Genomic DNA, 18,755 nt, shown 5'->3' on the forward strand with positions numbered 1-18,755 from the left:
TTATGCGGCTCTTGGTGCACCTTTTTTTGTTCTGTAGACTGCGGAGACCACGTGATCGGAACACTCCGCATCACGTGCTCCCGCCAGCTAATCGGCGCACAAAGCGGCCGCTCCAGGAAGAAATACATTACGTCAGCAGTGCAGTGAATATTAATTAATGTGGCTAATCACTGCGCATGTGCAAGCAGTGTAACGCGGCTAAAACCGTGTATAACGCACTTTCATAGAACGTGCAGCGTTACAATGTAACGCAATGCGGGCACTGTGAACAGCCCATTGATTTTTCATTACTGTGAGTTGGGCTGCGTTACACGCTGCTCTAACGTGCGCCTGTAACGTCCCACTGTGAAAGCAGCCTAAAGGACAACAAACAATTGTAAAATTTAAAATACAAACATACAACATGTACATTTGCCAAACAGTAGAATGTACTATTACTATATTCATATGCCACTAATACTTAAAGAGACTCTGTAACAAAATGTTCAGCCTTATTTCTTCTATCCTATAAGTTCCTATACCTGTTCTAATGTGGTCTGGATTACTGCAGCCTTTTCTAGTTGCACTGTCTCTGTAAAATATCTAATCTTTTTTTTCTTTGTCAAGATTTGTCTACCCAGAGATGAATGCACTGCCTCTGCTGTGATAGGGAGAAGTTATGTACGCCCCCTCTACGCCCCCTGCAGGCTCTGTGTGTGTGCTTTATTTATTAGTCACAGACAGGGTCTCTGCTCTCAATTTCAGCTTGTCTGAGGGGGGAGGGAGCTGCCCATGCTGAGAAATCCTGACTGGAGTGCAGATAATTCACTATGTAATAAAAACTTGTAGTATACTGTAACATGATAGATATATCCTCTCTCTCTCTCTCTCTCTCTCTCTCTCTATCTATCTATCTATCTATCTATCTATCTATCTATATATATATATTATAAATATCACTTCCTGGTTAGCGGCCATGTTTTTTGTTTGGAAACACTGGCTAAAACTGGTGATTAAAAGCCAGGTTCGCGGCGGAAACGGCAATAAGGGATCCAGGAGATCACAGTGACTCGATTGGTATGTTTTTTTTATTGTACAAATCGGACAGTACAGATTCTCTTTAAAGGAAACCAGAGACTGCAGCTATCAAAGATTTTTTTTACTTACCCGGGGCTTTCTCCAGCCCCATAAACATGGATGCGTCCCTCGTCGTCCTCCATTTAGCGCAATCAGCCTTGGTAACTGGCTCAGTCGTGTCAGTCAGGATCTTCTGCGCATGCGTGGACCTCCCGCGCATGTGCAGAAGAGCCCGACTGGATGCGGCTGAGCCATTTACCAGGGCTGATTGTTGCTAAACGTCAGACCGCGGGAGGACGGAGAAAGACTCACGCGTGCTTATGGGGCTGGAGAAAGCCCCAGGTAAATAAAAAATCTTTGGTAGCTGCCGTCACTGGTACACTTTAAAGTGTCCACTTAGGGTACAATCGTGATTAAAATCTTATGTATGCATTCCAAACATCCAACAAACATTTTTTAGGCCTTTTTTCAGACAGAAGGCTGAACTGAATGGTTGCTGTTCAGTTCAGTCTCCCATCTGCCGCCTGCCAGTGCAATACGGATGCAGCTGAATTTCAGCTGTTGTAACAACACGTGTGTCAAGTGCTGACATGCGTTGACTTTACAGGGCAGCAGAGGACCGCGACATGTCACATCTAAGCATGGCTGTGGCCGCTCTCATATGTGGCGCGTCTGTCTAGTGCTGATACGAGTGTTAACAAGGACTTGGGCAGTGCAGGAAAGTAGCTGACAAGCAGTGAGTTCACTGCTTGTCTGAATGAGGCCTTAGGGCTCAAACTTATTAGCAGCCTTTTCTAAGCGCTAGTGACTTGAAAATGCTAATGCAATGCTGTGTGGGATTTGTATTAAATCATATCGTTCCAATGGAATCACACCTATAGGATTACATTAGCATTTAGTCTTCTATAAATTTTCATTTATCTTCTATAAATACACCTTTTACTTGTATGGGGCAGTTGGTTATTTAGGGTTGTGTAGCAAGATTGAAGATGGTGTAAGTTATGAAATGACATAATGCCATTGTTTCCCATATTAGATCCTTGTTTGAGTTGTGGGGTCATGGAAGAAGTTTGACCGAGCTTCAGCAATCCATTCAGAAGTACCCTTTGGAAAGAATGGTATGAATAAATAAATAAATTTAAGAAATATTTTCAGATATTTCCCCAGGCTTCTGTTATCTCTGTTAATTGTTGATTTGTTATTTTTAGGCACCATACCTCCAGCATCAGTCAACATACAAAATTATCATACATAGTTTCAATAAGACCTTGGCACAGAAGGAAAAGATTATAAAGATCGATGTGAGTATTTTTTTTTCTTTCTGACATTTATTTCACATTGCCATGCAGTAGAGTGGATAGCTTAACGAGACAACTTTATTACGCATACGAGGTCTAAAAATAAATCACCTGTAGAAACAATAACCAGATCCCTTTTAAAAATTAACGTGGCCATTAATGGTCCAATTTCACGAACGACGGTCTGATCCAATAAACCGATTGATCGGGTCTACTAATGGTAAGGGATCAAACAGCCAATCCTATCAAACAAATCAATCTAAAACAGAATGTTTCCATTGAGGTGCATCATTTATGCCATTGATGTATAAAGGAAAAGGAGGAGTAGAATTAATTAGTAGTATTAAAGTTATTATTATTTTATATAATGCCAACTATGAATGGTCAGTAAGATGCAGAGTTGATGCAAATTTATGCAGTTTGTAAACTGACCATTCAACTACAGCGGTGGGACCAGTTCACACCTGCCTACATTTGCATATAATTAGTTTAACATTTGCATCAACTCATAATTGTTAGCATCTCATTGACCATGTCTAGTGCAAGCCTCTTCCTCGGCAAGGTACAAATAAGTATTTTAGAAACAAGCTACATGAAGGAACACAGGCAGCATAGGTCAAGGCAGTGTTGCATAACACATCTTGTACAAACTTATCAAATACAGCAAAGCCAGGAGAGACGATTCTGCTCATACAAGCTTACAATCAAAAAGGCTAATCGGGATAGGACAAACAAAGTAAGTGCAGGATCTAGCTTGAAGCAAGTAATGGCAAAAGCAATTCCACAGCAGAAGCTGCAGCAATGCATAGTCTCGCTTGGTGTGGCACCAGTAAATGAAGCATGGCAGCTGTTGCCACTAATGAGAAATGGTCTGCTTCCTGTAACCATGCCAATCAGAGCTAATGTCTGGCCATTCCTCACTCCCACCAGCACCCTGCAGCATCCTCCTGCCATGTAGTTAACTTTTAACACACCATAAAATGCATTTTTTGGACCTGAACTCTTTCACAGGACAGAAGAAAAATATAGAGAAATGCACCCTGTATGTACTTAGAGAGTTTAGCCTGTCTAATTCCCCCTCGTCTGTGACTACTCAAAAGTTTAATTTGATCTTACAACTGTGTCAGTTGGCTGCCTCAGCTGAGCAGCTAATTTGTAAACAAAGGATCTTAACCCTATGCATGCTTCCATGAAAGCAGGAAGTAGACACACTTCAGATTTATTGAAGGATTTGTATCAGATGTAACAAAGAATCGTTTTTCTTTAAGGCTAGTTACACACCAGGACGTTGCGTTTAGGGGACGTTATAGGGCACATAACGTGCCCCTAACGCAACGCCTGGTGCTCTCCGGTGTGGACGTCTGAGTGAGCCACGTTGTGCAGCTCACTCTGGCGTCTGTGATGCGTACTCTTGGACGCATGCGGCATCACGTGATCCCGCCCAGCCAATTACCGCACAGAGCGGCCGCTCTAGGAAGTAAACACTGCACGTCACTGAGTGCAGTGAATATTAATTAGCCATGTGCCCGGCCGCTCTCCCCTCCTCCCCAACATGACTGAGCATGTGCAAACAGTCTAACGCGGCTTAGCCGCGTAGAACGCACAGCATGCAGCACTTTGCTACGTTACAATGTAACGCAACGTGGGCAGTGTGAACAGCCCACTTGTGTTACATTGCTGTGCGTTGGGGGAGCGTTACAGGCTGCACTAACGTGCGCCTGTAACGTCCCTGTGTGCAAGAAGCCTAAGGGCCCGTTTAGATCACAAATGCGGATGGCCATGCGTGCGGACCGCAACGCGTACGAACGCATGGCCATCCGCGTTTGTGTGCGTTGCGTGGCTGATCCCATCACTGAAAAGTGAATGGGACAGCCACGCGTTTTAGCAAAATCTGCGTGCAGCATGCATTCCCGGACCGCACAGGTCCGGAACGCATGCAGTGTGAACATCAGACATTGCACTCTATGCAATGTCTGATGTCGTGCGTATCGGCCACCTGCACGCGTTTTCAAAACGCGGCTGGAAACGCGTGCAGTGTGAACGGGCCCTAAAGGTTATTATACGGTTTCTTTAAAGGTTATTATGCTGCTATTTTAGAGCAGAGGGGAAGTTCTGAGTTTAGGTCCGCTTTAACAATTAACAAACACAAATGGCATATACTGTATGTTTCTGTAATCATAACTATTGGGAGATTAAAAAAAATATCCTTTGTGGTGTACTACTTCACCAGAGTAGACCATAATCAATTACAAGGGTATGCATAACAATAGGGAAAAAATGTCAGGAAACCAGAAAAAATTAATGATGAACTTTTTCTTTTAATATGCCAAGGGTGCAAAAAGATATACAAAATTCTTCAATCCGTAGAGTCATCATCCACAGACATGGAAAATCGCATCATGCAACACAGACGAAGGATAAATAATTGAGACCGGCAACAGTCTACTTGTTTCGAGTCACAATGACTCTTCTTCAGGCCTTTACACACACTATGCATATCTGAAATTCATATACTGAAAACATAGGGAAGAAATCATCTGGGCAATGATTACGCTAGGTCATACCAACCAAGAAACGCCACACAGAGAAGCCGCATGGGAGCAGGAGCTAGAGATTGCAATTTTGTGGCATAAATTTTCAGTGATTTTTTTTTTTTTTTTTTGGCAACTGCAAGTCTCATTCAAGACAATGAAAATCGGATAATGATCACTGCCAAACTGCTGCATGCAGCACGTTTGGGACTTATTCAAATCGCAAGTGCTTTAGTGGGTATGATCCCATAGTAATACATTTGTCACAGCCCTTTGCTGATTGATCAGCAAAATCTATCTCATTAATAATATTGCATATACTTTGACCACTACCCGCCTGCCTTTTTAAAACGTCCTGTGGGTCCCCCTTATCGTCCTTCCCCCGCTGCCGCTACAGTGCCCAAGCTCTCCCCCCGGTGCGCTTACCCATCAGAACTCACACAGTCGCAATTGGTGAAAGGGAAGAGGTCTTCCCAGAAACAATCAAAGTGCCCATCAAGAAAAGATCATAGCTTCAACGAGAAGTCAATGAGCTTTGCATTAGCAATCACTGTCTCTGTGCGTAGAGACAGTGATTATGAGTACATCTAGTGGTGAAAAAAAAATGCATACAAAAGTAAGGAAAAAAAAACATTTTACACACTTAAAATTAAATAAAAAAATTAATACCTCCTTCTCCCCTCCTAACCACTCCCACCTATAGTTACCAAAATAAAACACTTGGAAAAAAAATGACAGCATTTAAAAAACAAAACAAAACATAAATTTACGTTAGGGACTCCGCTTCTTTACTATGTATGGCATGAGAGTATATTACTGTTATATTTGCATATATGGGGTTGTAATAAGTGACGGATGCAAAACTGAGAAAATGCACCTTAATTTCCATATACAATATTGTCACCATACGTTGTGCTAGGGAAATAATTTAAACGTTGTAATAAATGGTACCAATGGACAAAGAAAATTTGTGGGGTTTTATCACAGTAGCACATTTTTATTTTAAAACTATAATGGCCGAAAAATTAGAAATAATGAATTTTTTTTCTTATTCCTGTTAAAATGCATTTAGAATAAAATCTTTCTTAGCATAATGTACCACCCAAAGAAAGCCTAATTGGTGGCAAGTAAACAAGATCTAGATCATTTTGTTGTGAAAAGTAGTGATAAAGTTATTGAAGGATGATTGCTCTAGTCCGTTAGGGTAAAAACCCTTGGGGTGAAGTGGTTAAATTGCCTTAATGATTATGCTGCTGAGTTTAGGCATGATTTTACAGCACCGTGTTGTTTACAAGTAGAAGGCTATACAAAAGCCCAGTTTCTTTATACACATGCTTGCCTGCTCTGCTACTGTTTTCCAATTTGTTAGTTCTACTTAAAATGCAAAACTACCCCCTCCAGAAATTATGCATACAGATTACATATTAGAACCAAGTCTTCTGAGCTATACAGTATTACTTTTAATATATAGTGCAGTTATGAATTATAGCATTGTGCTTCTCATTGATGAACCAAATTACTGCATTCTTTATAAATTAATTATATATATTTTATAAGTTCTATTTAAAATTAAAATTGTTAATAAGGAGCACAAATACAAAGTAATGAGATTGACAGCTTATGTTGTGTAACACTGTCTTATTAAAATTGTGTAAACACAATAGCTTGTTTGATGAGCAGATGTTGGAAAGTACTTGTGTGAAAATGCAGAAAGGAAACCCCAGGCTTTCTGTTTGAACCAGCTTGCAGAATTGTACGATGAGTTCTTTTAAATTATGCAGCTCATTTTCACATTTCACACAAAACAGCTGTATTAGCATGTCTAAAAGTATTACTCTTAACTGCTGAACACAGGCCATGGAATTTGTACCATTTAAAGGAAGAGTGAGTTTACAGAATGCAGAACACATATTCTACTTGTTGGAAGATTATGGTCCAGACCCCAACTCTGCTCCTAAAGACCCACTGCAGATCTACTTTGGCCGGTGGGTGAGTACTACTGCTTGTTGAACTCATCAGATTATTATTGTTATATAAATTATGGTGTTTCTGTTTTGCATGTGATTGTTAGTACTGATGAGGCCAGCCTTTTAAAGTATATTTCAATGAAATACAGTCAAACAATTTACAGTTTCAGTATAAGCAATATAACTGATAGCGTGTTCATGTAATGAATTAACCAATTATCACAGAAATGTTACATTTCTCAATAGTCGGCATACACAGCCTATAGCGTATTGGGATGTAATCTTTGGCAGTGCAAGTGGGATATAGGATTTAGATGTGTGCGTGTGTAGGTAGGTAGGTAGGTAGGAAGGTAGATAGATAGATAGATAGATAGATAGATAGATAGATAGATAGATATTCATCAAGACATAGATAACTATTATGCTGGGTACACACTATGATATTTTCTGGCCGATTTACTGTGAGATCGATTATTTCCAACATGTCCGATCTGCTTTCCAATCAATCTCTGAGCAATTTCCGATCGATTTCCTATTGAATCGATCGGAAAGCAGAGCGGACATGTTGGAAATAATCGATCTGACAGTAAATCGACCAGAAAATCTCATAGTGTGTACCTAACATAAGATTTAAAGTGAACTTGAATTGAAAATGTTATTAAAGCAGATCGGAGATTAAAAACTAACTATAACAAGTAACTTGTCTATACATCTTATCTAAAGTTTAGATAGTTTACACAGCAAAACTAGCTGAGAACAACTTTAATAGAATAAGATTATTTCTTCCTGTGATACAATGACAGCAGCCATGTTGTTTGTAAACATTACACACAGCACTCAGCCTCTGAAAAAACCTAATCCCCCCTCCTCCTCCCTCCTCCCCTCTGCCTCTGAAATCTCTGGCTAGTAATACCTCCTCCTCCTCCTGCCCAGACTGAGCTCCCATGAGCCCTTGCTACTGCCAAGGCTCTCTGAAAACCTGTGGGCGAGGCTTCTTCAGTTTATAGGGAATTAGAGTATTAAAACAAAAACAAAAATGTATTTGGCCTGAGGAATGCCCTATAAACAATAGGAAAGGAACAGAATTATGCAATGAGTAAAAGTTCATCTCGGATCCACTTTAAGGCCTGGAACCCACTGAAATCCGCAAACGCAAAACGCAACCGCTAGCGTTTTGTCTGAGCGGTTTGCAAGCGGATTCATGCGCGTTTTCGGTCGCGTTTTGCAACAGTGTATTTTTTTGCTCAGCGGTTGTGTAGAGTTTGCGTTTTTATCCTGATTGGTCCTGTGAATTATTTTAATTTTGTTACAGTGTGCTGAACCACAAAACGCTAGCAAAACCGCTCAGTTTAGGTTTTGCTGAGCGTTTCTGCTAGCGTTTCAATACTTTACATTGAAGCGCTAACGCTCTCAAAATGCTGCAGGTCCTGCGTTTGCGTTTCTGGGAAATGCAAACGCTCCTGTGGAAGTTGCCCCATCCATTAACATCAGCTGAGCGTTTTGGCAAAACGCTAGCGTATCGCAGCGCTGCCAAAATGCTCAAAAAAACGCTCTTGTGGGTTCCAGCCCTAAAAGTTAGACACTGGATAGTCCTGAGGCTTACCCCATCTCCCACAATCCCACCCACTCAGCACTGGGATCCTCTAAGCAAATCTTTCCCGGCTGCGCTCCCCTCCTTGTACGAGCGTGACCGCACTGTACTTGCATGGAGCCGCTCACGCATGACTTTTATCCTGTGCAAGAGCTGACAGGACTGGGCAGGCGTAGTGCTCATACAGGGAAGTGAGCAGCAGCAAAGAACAAGAGCTTCTCCGCAAGAAGTGGTGGGCTCAAAGATATTGGAAATACCTTAGTAAGTATCTAGCTTTTTCTTTAATTATCAGTAATTAAAAGAACATTATTGTGAAAAAAAAAATTAAAATGTAAAATATGCATGTACATATAAGATGTACATTTCTCCCAGAGTGAAATGCACTAAAAATTATTTTTTTCTTATTGTTATCACTTACAGAAGGTAGTAAAAATCTAACAGAACTTACAGGTTTTAGATTACTCCATCTCCTCATGGTGGATTCTCAGTATTTTCTTCAGGCTTTACAAAAGTACTCCCTGGAAACGTGGGAAGGTGGGGGTGTCTTGAGCCCAGGTAGTGCAGAACATTAGTAGCTAATGGATGATATATGCAAAGTCAAAAAGGCTACTAACAAAGGTGGGTTGCAGAAGGGGCAACCAACCACTTGAGGCAGGTGGAGACAATAAACCTGATTCCACTCGGGGTGTCCCAGCGGGACTGGATGTAGTTTCTCTCTCAACCAAAAAAAACAACTGGATGTCACAGGGCCTCCACCACGTGGCACCAGAGGAGTCCCCTCCAAACTTGATGGGATAGGGGGTATATAGCTCTTTGAGACATGCTCAATACTATTGGCTGTCTGCATCTTGGCACTTGTAATGGCTTGAGGAAGCGGGCTTGGACTCTTGAAACCCGTTGCATGTGCATAATAAATCTAATTGTCTCATCTGACTGCCACCTCACTTTTTTTGACTTTGTATCTTGATTTTAATCTAATTTTATTATTATCTGGGCTCCTCTTTACCCTTATGCTGGGCATACACGGCAGTTTGGGCAGGCTTATCAATCGAGCCTGATGGCTCGATTGATAATATCCGACAGGTCCGATGACCTGCCGGATAGATTCCCCGCTCGATCCCGCCGGCGGACAATAGCGGGGAATCGAGCGGGTGATAAGGAGCGTCGGTGGGGATGAGCGGGAATCGATCCGATGGAATAGTTCATTGTTTGTCAGATCTGTCAGACTTTTTGCTGACTACTGTAAGTGACCGCGATCTAGCTAAAAGTAAGTTATAGTGCATTTTACTCTGGGTCAAATGTATGTCTCATGTACAAAATGTGTACATTTTGTTTAAAAAAAAAATGCTTTAGCTGCTTCACATTTTTATGCAATCGTTTTGTTCACCCCACTGAATTAAAGGTAAAGGATTTATACTTGGGTGCTTACCAGTAGGGATGATCAATGAGATGCAACTATTTACGAGCTGATGCAAATGTATGCACATTTTTTATGCAAATATGTGCAGCTTCAAAATGGACCAATCTATTTAAACCTGGATTTAAACTGATTGGTCCAGTTTCAAACTGCATCAATCAATCAATTTAAACCTGGATTTAAACTGATTGGTCCAGTTTCAAACTGCATATATTTGCATAAAAATTTGAATAAACTCAGATGTATTTGCATCTCTTTGATCATTCCTACTTACCAGTACTACTGCGCAGGCACAGAGAGTCAATGTGCCGGGCCATTGGAGTGGCCCAGAGAGATGACAAAGGACCAAACAGCCTGAAGGGGGCTAGAGGAAGACCTAGGTAATTATAAATTCTGGGGCAGTATTCGTCTTGGGTACACTTTAACCACTTGAGGACCACAGGCTTACACACCCCTAGTGACCAGGCTATTTTTTACAGTTCAGTGCTCTGAAGCTTTAACAGCTCGCTGCAGAGCCACACAACTTAGTGTACAAATGATATTTGCCTCATTTTGTTGCCACCAACAGAACTTTATTTTGGTGACATCTGATTGCTGCTGTGATCTGTGTTTTTTTTTTCTTAATGTATTTTATTTTGAAATAAAAATGTCTATTTACTTTATAATGTATCCCACCCCCTTCCGACAGCCAGTCCCTGCGATCGTCTCTCATAGGCATCAGCCTATGAGAGTGATCGCTTTGACAGCCAAGTAACAGGGCTGTCCCCGGTACAGCGCTGGGGTAGATCTCACCGCTGTACATTCAAAAAAAATGTCACTTTCTGTTCTTTATAGTTTGCCAGCAACGATCGCCACTTGCAGACTGTTTATGGAGCTCCGCTCCGTCACTCAAGCGGGGATGCACTCGCCATCCCCGCTAATCTCCGCCCCCAGGACTTGACGCCAGTCGGCATTAGGCGGTCCTGGGGAGGCCACAGTAATTACCCCACCTATGCACAGATGAGGTTGCCTGCAAAACATGCACTGTTGGGGAGTCATGAGGACAGGTTTGAGAAACACAGTCTTAAAGTATTGGAAGCAGAGGATCAGCAGGACAGCCAGACAGTTGGCATTGTTTAATAGAATATAAATATGGCAGCCACCAGGTCTCTCTAACCACAGGGTCACTTTAAACGGTCCAGATATAATCAGTTAACCCTTATTCAATGTAAAGGTTTGTTATTCTGTTTAAGATTGCAGATGGACAGCGGGAACTAATCAATTCCTACAGTGTTAAAAAGCGACACTTTATTGGAAACACAAGTATGGATGCTGGCCTATCCTTCATTATGGCAAATCATGCAAGAGTTAAGCCAAATGATTTGGTCTTTGATCCCTTTGTTGGCACTGGTGAGTAGCCTCTGACATTTACTCTTTATAAATTAGCTTGTTTGTTTTTTTTCACTGACCATCTGAGCCAGCAATTCAGGTAAGCATATTGAAATGTTTTGCTCATAGACCATGGTCTGGTTTGTATTGGGACCAGTGGAATTTGCATTATGAAGATGTCAGGTTGGCAGTGAGGACAAAAGTAAAGTTATGGTTCTTTGAAGTTTTTTTGCCACTGGATAGTCTGTAGCAGCTCAGTAGCTACTGCTGTGGAATGAAAGCCACATTTGTACTGAAGAGGTGAGCATAGTTCTCTGAACTACATGAAGAACAGGTTTAAAGTGTGTATTCTACTTAAAATCTTGACATGTTCTCTAGCGAAAGAGTCACTGATCGAGCAGTCCTTGCATTGAGAATAAGCAGATGGCTGTTTTTTTTTTTTTTTTTTTCCTAAGAAAACTATTTTCATTTTGTTCTTTGCAGTGCTTACGTCAGTTAAGCTATCCAGTAAAGAATGCAAATAGTTGGCAGGCCTCTGTAAGAATATGGAAACATGGGTGGGCTGAAGAAGTTAGAAAGATCTATCTGTAAGTAGTTTACCATCCTCATACAAAGGAGCGATCAGTTTAATGCGCTCAGACAAGAAATGTAGGGATCGCGCTGGCAAGGTTTTGAACTGATGTTCTGCATTACAACTGAGCTTCCTGAGATAATGGGCCCTTCAGCATGGAAGATGGGAGGACAAGTCTCTGTTGGTCCTGGAGTATTAGATGCAATTGGAGGGCTACTCACTTTCTGTTAACCCTGATCACAAGGTTTTGAAGGCCTTCTTTTCCCTTGAAAAAACATCTGAAAAAGCTGTAGCCTCATGGACAGCTACTAACATCGTTCCTGCTGGGGGGCAGTACAGGTTGGGGAGGTCATGGGTAGTTGAAGGGTAGATGTATGTGAGATGCAAAAACGTCTTGAAGTATAATAAAGTATGAACCAAAACATTGTGAGGAAGACTGATGCATTTGTTAGCTCAGTAATCTCGATACACGGAAAAGGCAAACTTTAATGCTGATAGGTTCTTCAGGCTGTTGTACTAAATCAGCATTTCTTGCTTTGTAGTGTATTTAATTAACTAATAAATGATAAAGTTCTTACTCAGAATGATTTGCATTAACTGATGTCTATAGTACTCTATAAGGCTGGGTTTACACTGAATCAGTTGCTATGAGCTCTAACACAACAGACAGCTGATAAGAATACATTTTCTATGTTTCCCTATGGGTCAGTTCACTATTTCTGTTATACCGCATAGATGTAAACTGACCCGTAGTGAAAAATTCCCTCTGTAAACCAACCCAGCTTTGGTAGTATGAAGCAATTGAGAGGCGTGAGGTGTAAAAGTATGATGAGTGGAAGGGTAGAGAAATAAGGTGTGTGGCACAGAAAAGACTGAGGTACAAGGAGGCTCAAAGAGAATGAACTATGAGGTATGCGGTACAGAGAGTTTTAACCTGTCTTGCGTTAAGAGATCAGAATTCTCAACATCAACTAATGGCTGCCAGCTGCTGAACAAAATCATAAGGAAGATTCAGAGCAATTGTTTGTGTGCAAGTTAAGATTTTTGTACAAGCCTGAATGCATTTCCACTGTTGGCTGCATTGGATGCTTTTCTTATTTATCATAGTTACTGGCCAGTATTTACATTCAACCAGTCAGAATAGTTTCCCAAAGAGGTTTTTTAATCCGGATGATAACATTTATTGGCTAACCTGTGTTTCCTCATTTGCAAAGCGGACTGCAGACATGTTTGAATATTTGGAACGCATCAAGGAGGGAATTGTTTCCATTTTACCATAAAAGTGAATTTGAAAATACCATATATACTAGAGTATAAGACAAGTTTTTCAGTAACTTAAATGTGCAGAAAAGAAATCAGCCTTAGCTTATACTCGGGTCAGTTACCAAAATGCACCCCTGTACCTGTGCAAGAGGTCCCCCCCGATACCTGGCAGTATGACCACATGGGTGAGCAGCGGTCAGAAAATCGAAGCTGGGGCTGACGGCACTGTGAATCGGCAGCGTAGCACCTGATCTTTCGCAGTAATGCTATGGTATGTGGGCCACGCACGGGTTATTACTTCTCTCTCCGAGTTGCAACGACTTGGAGGAGAAATAGTCTTTTTTTAAGTCGATGGGAATTTTAGCAGCAGCAGTCATCTGAATCACCCTGCACCCAACTCACCGGCGGTGTTACATTTACATATGCAAAAAAAAAAAAAAACTCCCCGAGGCAAAGGCTCTGGAGGCACCAGCCTCTAGGCGCAGAGTCCCGAGGGCGTGCCTGTGCTCCCCTCACTCCTCGGTGCACCTCCTTTGCCTGGCCATATGCAAAGCAGAGCATGCTTGTAGCTGTGACTCACTTGTCAGGACTGCTGGGATCTCTCTTCAGCTCTGTCTTGTGCAGAGTTTAATTTGACACCCTCTAGTGGTGTCTCTCATTACTTGCGCTGCTGAATGGGTTATAAGAATGAGAATCTGCAACAGATGGGGCTGAAAAGGGTTCATGGCGGCTCTGACAAGTAAGTCACAGGTGAGATACAAGCACACTCTGCTCTAAATATGCGGGGCAGGCTACCTGGGGGCACAATTGGCAATGTATGCTGGGTTATTGGGGGGCTACCTAATACTGGGAGGACATCTAGCTATCTGTACTGGGTTATGAGGGGGGCAACCTAATGCAGGTGGCACATCTGGCTGGGCTGTGGGGGAGGGGTTATGTAATACTGGGGGCACATCTGGCGATCTATACTACCTAGTATGGGGGACACATCTAGCTATCCATACTGGTGAGGGGGTTGCTTAATACTGGGGGCATTTCCCACCCTAGGCTTATACTCAAGTCAGTCTCTCTCTTTTTTTTTTTTTTTCCTGGTTTCCTAGGTAAAACTAGGTACCTTGGTTTATATTTTGATCACCTATTACTCGAGTGTATACTGTGAGATGAAGATATGAAGCAGGTGCTAGGCTTCCTGGGACGAGCAGCCTTTTCAGGTACAGAGATCAAGTCCAGTGGCTGTCTTCAAACAGTGGTGTGTTTATTGGTGCTATTTACAGCTATAAATACAGGTACAGAAAGAGTGTTTTAACCAACCACTTCAAGACCAGAAGTGTCTGGCCCCTTAAGGACCAGAGAATTGTAGGTAAAAAATGGGGCTCACCAATGTCACGCCTCACAGACCAGTCGCTCTCACCGCTCGCGTGCTCCCGTTGCTGAAGCCCACTTGCACTGCTGTCAGTATAACAGCAGAGCTCCTTGAGCCAGTCAGGAGTCTGTTTCATTGGCACCTGAACCTGTGATTAATGTGAGCCTATGTGATTGGCTCACAGTAATCACAGGGTCAGGAGCCAATTAAATTGGCTCCTGACTGGCTCACAGAGCTCTGCTGTTAAACTGACAACTGAGTGAGTGGGCTGCAGCCACTCGGGAGCGTACAGCACAGTAATTGAACTCTACGCTCTGGCTGGGATAACAAGTCCCAAACGGCATAGATTTCAATTAACCAGGATTTCAATTAACCAAAATCTTTTATCCCGACTGAGAGGGGGCAGGTGTTGAAGAGGAACCGTTGAAGGAAGTTGTAAAGGAGCAATTGGCTAGGTAGGAGAACCAAGGCGAGTTCATGATGCCCATGGACTGTAGTGATTGGGGGAGGAGGGAGTGGTCTACAATATAAAGTGCAGAGGAAAGCAGGATGGAGTAACTGCCTTTGGCTCTGGCAAGGGTAAGGTCGTTGACCACCTTGGCGAGGGCTGTTTTAGTTGAGAGTGCAGGTTGGAATCCAGACTCTAGAAGGTCAAGTAGGGTACTGGTGTTGAGGTATTGGGTAATGCATCGGTGGACCAGACATTCCAGGAGTTTAGAGGCAAAAGGAAGGAGGGGGATTGGGCGGAAGTTTAAGGATAGGGATGGGACAAGCAGGGCCGGATTTGTACTTTTTACCGCCCTAGGCCCATTGCCACCAGCCGCCCCCCCCCCCCCCCCCAACCATATCAATACACAAATGCAAAACACAATAACCCCCCTCTTATATCCCACCATTTAGCAGTGGGTCCCTCTCTGATCGAATAGGTTTCTTTATTGTGCAAGCGTGGCTGAGGACAAGTATGTCCACACTGGGTATGCGTAAGTGAGTTTGGTGCATGCCCAGTAGAACTAAGGCACGTAGCTGTTTTCCTCCATGCATTTCATTTTGCTGGGCATGTGCGGACCTTATTTGCACATGCCCAGTACAGATACGGTCTCGCTTGTGTACTGAAGATACCTATTCGTCCAGAGAGGGATACAGCACTAGAATAGTGGAGTATAGGGAGGTATGGCTCTAGAGAATGTCCAGAGGCTCCCCACTACTAAGGGGTATCTGCCAGGGTAGGGTAAGAATAAATGGTCTAGCCAGGGTCAGTGTCTCCATAGGGGCAAACTGCAAACAGCCCCCAGCATGCCCCCCTCTATAGAGACACTTTAGCTTCCAGCATGCCCCCTCCTCTATAGAAGTACCACAACTCCCAGCATGCCCCTACCCCTCCATAAAGGCATTACCGTTCTCATCATAGGCCCCCCGTCCACATAGGCACTACAGCTCCCAGCATGCTCCTCCCCTTCCAGAGGCACCACAGTTCCTAGCATGCCCCTCCGTCTCCTTATAGTATCGTGTTGTCCCCCAGGGCCCCGGAGCTGGCTGCCAGACCTCCTACAATGTGAATTGAGACCAGGGGGTTACGCCAGTCAGCTCTAGGGGACATGCCAATACTACATGGAGGAGGAGCATGCTTGGAACTGCAGTACCTCTATTGGGGGGGGGGGGGAGCACAGTGGTGCCTCTATGGAGTGAAGGGTGAAGCATGATGGGAGGAGTGGTACCTCTTTGGAGAGGAGGAGCATGCTGGGTGCAAGGGTACCTCTACAAGGGGGGGGGGGGTGGACATGCTGGTAGCAGTGGTGCCGCTATGGAGTGGGGGGCATGCTGGAACCACTGGTGCCTGTATGATGTGGGGAGGGGGGCATGCTGGGAGCAGTGGTGCCTCTATGGAGTGGGGGTGGGTATGCTGGAACCACTGGTGCCTCTATGGAGTGGGGGCATGCTGGGAGTAGTGGTGCCTCTATGGAGTGGGGGTGGGCATGCTGGGAGGACTGGTGCCTCTGTGGAGTGGGGGGACATACTGGGAGCAGTGGTGCCTCTGTGGAGTGGGGGGGACATGCTGGGAGCAATGGTGCCTCTGTGGAGTGGGGGGACATGCTGGGAGCAGTGGTGCCTCTGTGTAGTGGGGGGACATGCTGGGAGCAGTGGTGCCTCTGTGGAGTGGGGGTGGGTATGCTGGGAGCACTGGTGCCTCTGGAGTGGAGAGGGGGGCATGCTGGGAGCAATGGTGCCTCTATGGAGTAGGGGTGGGCATGCTGGGAGGACTGGTGCCTCTGTGGAGTGGGGAGGGGGGCATGCTGGGAGCAGTGGTGCCTCTGTGGAGTGGGGGTGGGCATGCTGGGAGGACTGGTGCCTCTGTGGAGTGGGGGGACATGCTGGGAGCACTGGTGTCTCTATGGAGTGGGGAAGGGGGGCATGCTGGGAGCAGTGGTGCCTCTATGGAGTGGGGGGGGCATGCTGGGAGCAGTGGTGCCTCTATGGAGTGGGGGTGGGCATGCTGGGAGGACTGGTGCCTCTGTGGAGCGGGGGGACATGCTAGACGCAGTGGGGCCTCTGTGGAGTGGGGGTGGGCATGCTGGGAGGACTGGTGCCTCTGTGGAGTGGGGGGACATGCTGGGAGCAGTGGTGCCTTTGCGGAGTGGGGGGGGGCTTTCTGGGCACAGTAGTGCCTCTATGGAGTATGGGGGAGCATGATAGGAGCACTGGAGCCTCTATGTAGTGGGGGTGGGCATGCTGGGAACAGTGGTGCCTCTGTGGAGTGGGAGGGGGAGCATGATGGGAGCAGTGGTGCCTCTATGGAGTGGGGGTGGGCATGCTTGAACCACAGTGTAGCCTCTAAGGAGTTGGGGGGCATGCTGGGAACAGTGGTGCCTCTGTGGAGTGGGAGGGGGGGCATGATGGGAGCATAATATGGAGTGGTGCTGGGGGCAGAGGTTAGAGGGGTATGGGGGACAACAAGCATGCAGTCACAGAAGCTACAAGCATAGCAGGAACTCACAAGCTGGCAGCTGCTGCAGTAGTCACAGGATGTATTCCCAGCCAGTAATCCGATCCTCCAGCTTCCTGCACTGAGGTGCCTCTTCTCTTCTCTGTGTATGGTGAAAGCTGCACCCAGAGCCATGCTTCTCTGCCTCGGCTCTTCCCACCATGTGAGCTCCACACACAACATCCGAGCAGCTGATCACTTCCTCCCCACTGATTTCCTGTGTGGCTGTGTCGGGACTCGGAAGGGAGGTGAGAAGGACAAACAGCTGCTGTGGCCCTGCGGATTTGTGCACGGAGATCTCTCTGCCTGACTGAGCCCGGGGGGTTTCTGGCTTGCTATCTGTGTAGCCCCAGCGGCGTGAGAGATCTCCGTGCAGGCGCAGCTGCTGTGTCCCTCCTTGCAGACTGACTGGCCACTGTAACAGCGCTGCCACTCCTCCCCAGACTCCTCTCTGTAGCCGCCCGCTGGCTGCAAACACACACGGACAGGCAGCAGTGTGCACAACGGGCGGCTGTGGTTGAAACTGTGAATGGTCTGTGGAAACTGTGGGGATAGGAAATGGCAGAGGCGGCTCCCCACCCGCCCCAAACATTCTGGCGCCCTAGGAACCAGCCTCGGGTGCCTTTCCCTAAATCCGGCCCTGGGGACAAGTGAGGGTTTTTTTCAGCAAGGGAAGTACAATTGCCTGTTTTGAAGGCTTTGGGGAAGATGCCTGTGGAGGAGAGGTTGAACAAAGAGGTGAGGACCGGGGCCAGGTCAGGGAAGTGGGGGTGAAGGGTGTTTGAGGGTACAGGGTCAAGGGGGGAGGAGGTGGGAGGGGAAGCCGCCAGAAACAGGCTGACTTCATCAATGGTGGCAAGAGCAAAAGAAGTTCATGGAGGGTGAGACAAGGGAGCTGTTGAGGGTCGGGGGAGGGGGGGGGGGCCTAGGTGAGGGCATGACCTCAGAAGGGATGGTGGAGGGAAATTTAATTGCGGATTCTTGTAATTTTAGTGGTGGTTGGCAAAGACGGAGGGGCTGGGAGGGGGAGGAGTGGGGTTGAGTAGGGTATTAAAGGTGGCAAAAAGCCATCGAGGGTCGGTAGTTTGGGCTCCGATCAGGGCCAAAACTTTGTTTGGCTTCAGAGAGGGCAGTGTGGAAGAGTAGCAGCCCAGCAATGACTGAGCAAGCCTCAGCTATTTAACCCATTAGCAGCTTCAAACAAAATGTTTAGTTTGAAAGCTGCTAGTGCAGTGTGAGCCTCTGTCGGCATATCTCGTTTCTCTGCCTAGTGCAGCCTAACCTGTGCGGGGCAGTAAACAGTTATAACTACCTGTTCCGGGCAGCTTCTTCTTTTCCTCTACCGGTGCT

The 18,755-nt window shown here is 45.2% G+C and overlaps 1 protein-coding gene across 6 annotated transcripts in view; it reads left to right on the forward strand.

Moving 5' to 3' along the window:
- The window catches only part of TRMT11 (tRNA methyltransferase 11 homolog), a 254,699-nt gene that overhangs the window by 18,926 nt on the left and 217,018 nt on the right, over window positions 1-18,755 (forward strand). For 5 of the 6 annotated variants that reach the window (XM_068231475.1, XM_068231474.1, XM_068231476.1 and 2 more), the window contains exons 4-7: window positions 2,093-2,174; window positions 2,265-2,357; window positions 6,740-6,874; window positions 11,093-11,249. In XM_068231475.1, coding sequence (XP_068087576.1) covers window positions 2,093-2,174; window positions 2,265-2,357; window positions 6,740-6,874; window positions 11,093-11,249 — 467 coding nt within the window. Of the gene's footprint in view, window positions 1-2,092; window positions 2,175-2,264; window positions 2,358-6,739; window positions 6,875-11,092; window positions 11,250-14,170; window positions 14,274-18,755 lie in introns of those variants that run through there. The other variant, XM_068231478.1, reaches the window with a different exon arrangement.

Source organism: Hyperolius riggenbachi, chromosome 4 (genome assembly GCF_040937935.1).
Source record: "Hyperolius riggenbachi isolate aHypRig1 chromosome 4, aHypRig1.pri, whole genome shotgun sequence".
In the NCBI taxonomy this organism is placed as follows: domain Eukaryota; kingdom Metazoa; phylum Chordata; class Amphibia; order Anura; family Hyperoliidae; genus Hyperolius; species Hyperolius riggenbachi.